Source organism: Mus pahari, chromosome 4, assembly GCF_900095145.1.
Source record: "Mus pahari chromosome 4, PAHARI_EIJ_v1.1, whole genome shotgun sequence".
Lineage (NCBI taxonomy): Eukaryota > Metazoa > Chordata > Mammalia > Rodentia > Muridae > Mus > Mus pahari.
In genome coordinates, this window is record NC_034593.1 from 79,219,628 (window position 1) to 79,227,512 (window position 7,885).

Genomic DNA, 7,885 nt, shown 5'->3' on the forward strand with positions numbered 1-7,885 from the left:
TTTCTTTCTTTCTTTCTTTCTTTCTTTCTTTCTTTCTTTCTTTCTTTCTTTCTTTCTTTCTTTCTTTCTTTCTTTCTTTCTTTCTTTCTTTCTTTCTGTTTTTAAGACAGCACCTTCCTTTGTAGCCCTAGCTGATCTAGAGCTCATTGTGTAGACAAATGTAGCCTTGCATTTCCAGAGATACTCCTGCCTCTGGTTCTTAATTCCTTAGAGTTCACTTTTAGGCTAGATTTATAGCTGTGAATAAGATACATGACCACCCATGAACAAAGAAAAACCTATTATATACCCTAACCTATATATTTTGATGAGTTTAATAACATCTTGAGAAAATTAGGCACATAAAAAACAACTTAGGAGCCAATGAGATGGCTCAACAGGTAAAAGCATTTGCCCTGCTAGCCTGGTGACCTGATTTCCATCCCCAGAATGTGCATAAAGGAATAAGGAAAGACGCAACTCCACAAAATTGATCCATGACCTCTATATGCATCTATATACACATCATATACATACATACACATCAATAATAATAATACTATAGGTGGGCTTGAAAGTTAAATAAATCATTTGCTGTACAAGTCAGAAACAGAGTTCATTTCAGGTCCCCAGAACTCAGAACTGGCTTATGTGTTAAATCCAGTCCCCAAAGTCAAAGACAGAAGCTCCAGAGAGCACGCTGCCTGGTGAGACCCAGTTAACAACCCTGCGTCTCCACACACGTGTGTACCCACACACATGAAAACAAACATAGAAACTGGATAGGGCCTGGGAGTATATCGCTGTAGTAGTAGGAAACTTGCCTAACATTTGAACCTCAGGATTCGAGCTCTTGCTGTACCGAACAGATACATAGACAAATAAATAAAAATTAGGTGGGACCAACTCTTCTATGGGACAAGTTTTAAAGTCATTGCTTCTTCCTGCATGTGAGGGTTTGATTTATTTGTTTGTTTTGGTTTTTTGTTTTTTGAGACAAAGTTTCTCTGTGCAGTCCTGACTGACCTGGAACTCACTCTGTAGACCAAGCTGGCCTTGAACTCAGAAATCCCCCTCCCTCTGCTCTCCAGTGCTGGGATTAAAGGCGTGCACCACTACTGCCCAGCCAGCCTTGTGTTCTTATAGCAGACCTTTCTTCTCTCCTGTAGAAGATGCTTATAAGATCCGGATCCGCATTGATGATGAGCCCGCCAACCTGGACATCCTGGACACAGCAGGACAGGTACTAAGCCCAGAACCATATGAGCAGAGTGTCTCTAGGACAGGGAGCAGGCTTCTGTGGACAGTGTCACTAGCTTGTCTCTCTTAATTTTCCATGCTATGCCTCAGGACAGCAGGTAACTGACATGCTGTTTCTTTATTCTAAGCAGCCGGTGCCGTGTGGAAGTCCATGCTACAGCAATGCATTCTGGACCTTTTGTTTCCTTGTAGGCAGAGTTTACAGCCATGCGGGATCAGTATATGAGGGCAGGAGAAGGATTTATCATCTGTTACTCCATCACGGATCGTCGAAGTTTCCACGAAGTTCGGGAGTTTAAACAGCTGATTTACCGGGTCCGACGCACTGATGATACACCGGTGGTTCTTGTGGGAAACAAATCTGATCTAAAGCAGCTGAGGCAGGTGAGGAAGGGTGGGTGGTCACTTTGTTTTTCGGTTTGTAGATTGCTTACCCCTAAAATAGAAAATGAACAGCCGGGCGTGGTGTCACATGCCTTTAATCCCAGCACTCGGGAGGCAGAGGCAGGCNNATTTCTGAGTTCAAGGCCAGCCTGGTCTACAGAGTAAGTTCCAGGACAGCCAGGGCTATACAGAGAAACCCTGTCTCGAAAAAAAAAAAAAAAAAAAAAAAAAAAAGAAAAAAAAAAAAAAAAAAAAAGAAGAAAGAAAATGAACATTAGCTTCTTTTCACCTTGGACATATTAATTTCCTTTACTACAGGTAAAATTTAGATTTTGGAAATCAGTACACAGGAGCTATCTGTGAATGGGCTATCTGTGGCATGTACCTGTAACCTTAGCATTTTTTTGCTTTTTTATTTTTTTAAAGATTGATTTATTGTATTTATGTGAGTATTCAGTACACTGTTGCTCTCTTCAGACACACCAGAAGAAGGCGTTGGATCCCATTACAGATGGTTGTGAGCCCCCATCTGGTTGCTGGGAATTGAACTCATGAAGAGCAGTCAGTGCTCTTTTTTTTTTTTTTTTTTTTTTAATTTATTTATTATGTAAGTACACTGTAGCTGTCTTCAGACACACCAGAAGAGGGCATCCGGTCTCATTATAGATGGTTGTGAGCCACCATGTGGTTGCTGGGATTTGAACTCAGGTCCTCTAGAAGAGCAGTCAGTGCTCTTAACTGCTGAGCCATCTCTCCAGCTCCTGTAACTTTAGCATTTAAGAGGCTAGGTCATACATTTAAGGCCGGCCTGGGCTACATAGACCCTGGCTTAGTTAATCAACAAACAAGCAAATAGTAATAGAACACTCATTAAGTAAAGAATTGTGAGCTGTTCGTTTCATAAATCTTCAGAAATCTTTGGATGTGATTTAGTGATAACGTTCCTGTCCAGCATACACAGGGACCTGGTTCAATCCCCAGTACCACAAAATACAATTTTTTAAATTAATAAAAGCTACGGCTAATAAGAGATCTCAGCTGATGCCCTCTTCTGGATTGTCTGAAGACAGCTACAGTGTACTTACATATAATAAATAAATAAAATCTTTAAAAAAAAAAAAAGATCTCAGATAGTAAAGCACTTGCTGTGCTCTGTAAACCCAGGGGTGTAACTCAGTCCTAAAATCCACTAAAGGCAAGGCAAGAGAAGAGTTGCGCAGAGTTGTCCATTGACGGTAATGCATGTGCAGGGGCATGCAGGCCCCACATGCAGTATACATGCACAATAAGTGAGTACTTTAAAAATAATAAAAATTAATTATAACTCAAAGGTTAAAGAGCTAACAGAACAGTTACGAGCAGTGGCTGCTCTTGCAGAGAACTGTGTTCCCTAACAGCACCCTCATGGTGAGGCTCAGAACTGTCTGTACCTCTGGATCCATGGGTACCGGCCATGCACGTGGTACACAGACATACATGTAGGCAAAACACCCGTACACATAAAATAATAGTAATAAAAATTATAGCCAGGCGTGGTGGCGCACGCCTTTAATCCCAGCACTCGAGAGGCAGAGGTAGGTAAATTTCTGTGTTGGAGGCCAGCCTGGTCTACAGAGTGAGTTCCAAGACAGCCAGGGCTACACAGAGAAACCCTGTCTCGAAGAACCAAAAAAAAAAAAAACAACAACAAAAAAAATTATATACAAACAAAGCTAAACTAAAACTTCAGAAATAAAAGAAATGATTGAGGGTTTTTCTGATTTTATTTTTAAAACAAAACAGGGTCTTACTAAGTTGTCTTGGCTGGCCTGAAATGCTCTATGTAGGCCAGACTGGAATTGAACTGGCAAATTCCATCCCTCTGCTTCCCAAGTGCTGGGATTAAAGGCTGTGCCAAGCAACGTCCTTCATTCTAGCAGTGATTTGAATGGAGTGGTGAAGTGTGCACCCTACAGCTGCTACATGAGCAGTGTATAGCAGACAGGTCTCCTGGGACGTAGGAAGCCTTTAGGAGTCCATAGGTCAAACCCTCACTGCCCGGAGGAGAAAACCAGAAGCAGTCTTTCTGTCCAGAAGCAGGGGAAGTATGGCACTTTCCACTTTCGTAGCCCAATGCTTCAGTTGGCTTCTAACAGATCTGTGCTGGCTGGGGCAGGTTCCTTCTTCCCTATGCTTCTCTTTCTTAAATCAGTGGTGTAAAGAAAACTACCATTATCAGTATTCATATTTACTTGATAACTACTACCTTGAAAGGCTAGGTCGGGTCCCATCACTAAAGTAAGAGGGCCTGGGTTTGTTTAGTTTTCTGTTTGTTTTTAAACCTAGTCATGGCAGTGTGTGCTTTCCATCCCAGCACTGGGGTGGGGACAGCAGATCCTTTGGGTTTGCTGGCCAACCTACCTGGCAAGTTTCAGGCCAGTGACAGACCTTGTCACAGAAAAGAAAACCTGCAGGCTGTTCAGTTGGTAGTGTCTGCTCGTCGTTCAGGGAGCTGGGCATGGTGATGCCCAAGGCAGAGGCAGGTGGAGATCTGCGACGGAGGCCAGCCTGGTCTGTAAAACAAGTCCCTGGAAAGCCAGGGCACACAGAGAAACCCTGCCTTGAAAACACAATATAAAGAAGTTATGGAGGACTCCCTAGGCTCTATCCCTGCATAACCCTATAATTCCATCACTGTGGGGTAGAAAGTTTAGAAGTTCAGAGATGTGCTTGGCTACCTTGGAATGTAAGACTCCATGTTTAAAATAATCTTGAGGATCTGTGAAATCAGATTGCTAGAATTAAATCTGCATTTGAAACTCTTGACAACCCTAAAAAAATAAATCTTGAAAGCACACTAGATGTAGAAACATGTAGTGTGAAGTCCTGTGTATCTCAGGCACACGGGGCTGTGTATTCAGCTGGCACCGTCCAATGGGGGAGGGGCTGTGCTGCTAAGAATACCCATTTACTCCGTGACACGATGCTTTTTCTCCTGTTTGTGCCTTTGAAGGTCTCCAAGGAGGAGGGATTGTCTCTGGCTCGAGAATTCAGTTGTCCCTTTTTTGAGACCTCGGCTGCCTACCGTTACTACATCGATGACGTTTTCCATGCCCTCGTACGGGAGATCCGTAAGAAAGAGAAGGAGTTAGTACTGGCCATGGAGAAAAAGGCTAAACCCAAAAGCAGCGTATGGAAGAGACTGAAGTCACCGTTCAGGAGGAAGAAAGACTCAGTCACCTGAAGGAAGCGGGCTGTGCCTGCTGTGAACTGCAGTGCTCCTCCATGCAGTCCAGTAATCTGCAGCAGTGAGCACGCTGTCTGCTCTCTGCTATGTGGTTATTCTAAACGTCACTGGCAGGGGACTCGCCTACTGGGAGCTGTCATTGACTTACTGTCTAAAGCCCTGTGCTCAGTGACTCCCACACATGAACTCCTCAGGGCCGTGTCTATTCCTTAATTGTCACATTAGAATTTTGTTGGCCATTGTTTTGGTTATGTTGCTGATGTAAATTTATTCCTGTAAATGGTTTCTACCCAGGAGAGTATGTGTACCGTGCGCACTTGACTAAGTTTACAACAGAACGTTGTGTTGTATTCTCCCCACCACCCTTTAACCTGAACTTCCTGGTACCATCTCACAGAAGGACCTCTGCGTTGTGTAGCCACACTGTGCGTCCTGGAGACAGAGCAGAGACTGAGTAGGGAAACTGGCGTGGAAGGTGAGCAGACGTCTGCGGAGTGGACTGCTGTGGTGGACTGTGGAGTGCAGAGGTTTAGGGAGATCCTGCCATGTGCTCACACAAGAAGACATAGCCGGAAACATGCAGGGTCAGACCAGTGTCCCTACAGTGAGCCCCAGAACTGCACATTTGACCCACAGGCGCTCGGGTGGTGAAAAGGGACAGAAGTGTATTTCTCTCTGAACGTGCTGGGGTCTTCCCTCTGTGTCTGCCTTTCTTTACCTGTGCGACCTGGTTCTGGATCCGGGACCATTGCTAGATGACTTGAATCTTACTGAAACCCTTTGTTGGGCTAGGCATGTGGCTCACTGCTGTAATCCTAGTATTTCAAAGTCTGAAGCAGGAGGACTACCATGAGTTTGAGATTACCCTGGATTACAGAGTGCGAGCCTGTCTCAGAAAAACAAAAGCACAAGTAAATAAAAACAAATTCTTTCTTAGGACCGCTACACCCCAGGCCTTCTCCACTTTTCTATCCCCTTTGAAGAGTCAGGCGAGGCCTGATGGCTTTTAGGCCTTTCATCAACTAATGTCATTGTCCAAACAGAAGAGCCATCAGGAGTCTGAGTAAAATTGTGTTCCCTTGACCTGAGCAGTCCTTAGACTCAGGGTTTGAAGGTCTGTGGTGTCTCTGTCCCTGATGGAGCAGCAAGCTTTAGTTGTCACAAGCCTAGCAAGGCACTGACAGCTATAGTGACTGAAGATTGTCAAGGTGATAGAAAACCACTGCCACAAAGACCTGTAAGACAGGATTTGTTCTGTACGAGGAGACTGCAGGGAGCGGTTTAAGGCTATCCCTGTCACACATTGGATCCTGGATAAGCTAGTCCCGTAATTTGCATTGAGAATTGTGTTCCTGGTGCTAGGTAGCTCCGGGCGTGCAGTGGTCCACAAGCTTCAGGTCATCAGGTCGGCCCAACTGAAGGCGTGAAAATCAAGTGTTTCTTGGAATTTTGAGAAGATCCAGGGACAAGTTGAAAGGCACTGAAACTGTGTTGAAGCCAGATTAGTAATTACAAGTAACTGTAATCGGTAGGGAGATATGTTTTAACCTTGATATATTAGAAAAGCATCACGTGCCACCTGCGAAGAAGTTCTTCACTGGCAACTGGCACTCTCACACGAAGGCAATCTATGCAGCACAATACAAGATGTTTAAACAAGGTATCGGATTTTCTTTTTTTTTTTAACCTGTAAGTGGGTAGAAATGTCTAGAATCATCTTTTTTTAAAGCACACTCAGAGGGCATGGCTTTACCTTCATTTCTTTCTTTCTTTATTAACATAGTGACTGCATTCCTATATATATATTTATATATATATTTGTGCGTGTGTGCGCGTGCGTGCGTGCGCGCGCGCGTGTGAGATTGCCTGAAGTTTATCTCAGTGCTTGCATACAGGCAACCAGACACTCTAGCTAGTGTGACAGTGTCTGTCCCTTAGACCTGGGAGATGGCATCCAGGCAAGGTCAGAGGCTCTGAGGGAGGGTTCTAGGGACCTATTGCCACCTCCATTCTGAGCAGCAGGTTGACTCGTACTGGGAAAGGGTCTTCCAAATCTTTCAGCAGCTCAGGCAGCTAGAACGGCAGGGGGCAGTTCATTACTGACTCAGACACCTTGTCTGAAGGACAGAACAGCATCATGGGAGAAGATCACTGAACAGTTGATGTTCATGGAAGATGACAAGCTGCGCTCTATCACCAAGATCCTGAGGTGGAACAGCTAGTGTAGCCCGCCATTGACAAAGCTTATGAGGCCTTTGTGAGGGCCTTTCTAGGTCAGAGAAATCAGATCCTAAACATTGGGGTGTTCCTTTGGGGTCTCAAGAACCTGGCTTCAGTCGAGATATCTTACACCTTCCCCTATAGTAGCACCACAATCCAGCGAGAGGGCTCAGTGGGTAAAAGTGAGTGAGGTGAAGCTAAAGGCTCACCCTCTAACCTGAGTGTGATGTCAAGGATCCACCAGGAAGTTGTCATCTGTCTCTTATTTGCTGTGTCATGTGTCCTGACCCAACAAAATTAATAAATAAAAGGATGTTCAACACCACCACCAGCAGAGTGGTGATGGCAGCACATGCCTTTAATCCCAGCAGTGCGTGGACATTCTTTAAGTATGAGGCCAGCCTGGTCTACAGAGAGAGTGCCAGGACAGTCAGGGCTACACAGAGAAACCCTGCCTAGAAACTACCTTCTTTCCCCGAAGTGGAAACTTACGGGCTTTTTGGAAAGTCGGTTGGATGGTGTTTTGCTGGGTCCAACACATGAATTTTGCTGAAACAGATACAGGAGAGCAGATGTTCTACTAAAGCAAGCCTGTGAAAGCACACGTGACGAAGGATTCTTTGTTGACTATACATATGTATTGGTTTGCCTTACATTGCATGGTTGAGCTGCATTTGTCTGGACGCCATAGAGAGAGGCACACCAAAGGATTCTGGTGGTGTGCTGCAGTTTGTGGCTGCTTCCAAGGACTCGGGCTGATTGGATGCACGTGCTGGCAAGATCTGTGTTGACCAAGGCACATGGAGGACACGTGAT

General features: G+C 44.8%; 1 protein-coding gene across 2 annotated transcripts in view; it reads left to right on the top strand.

Annotated features, from left to right (window-relative positions):
- Positions 1–5,931, top strand: part of Rit1 (Ras like without CAAX 1) — a 14,068-nt gene extending 8,137 nt beyond the window's left edge. For both annotated transcript variants that reach the window (XM_021196462.2, XM_029538099.1), the window contains exons 4-6: positions 1,149–1,222; positions 1,432–1,623; positions 4,616–5,931. In XM_021196462.2, the coding sequence (XP_021052121.1) occupies positions 1,149–1,222; positions 1,432–1,623; positions 4,616–4,846 (497 nt within the window). In that variant the 3' untranslated portion in view covers positions 4,847–5,931. The remainder of the gene's footprint in view (positions 1–1,148; positions 1,223–1,431; positions 1,624–4,615) is intronic.
- The last annotated feature ends 1,954 nt before the right edge of the window (positions 5,932–7,885 follow it).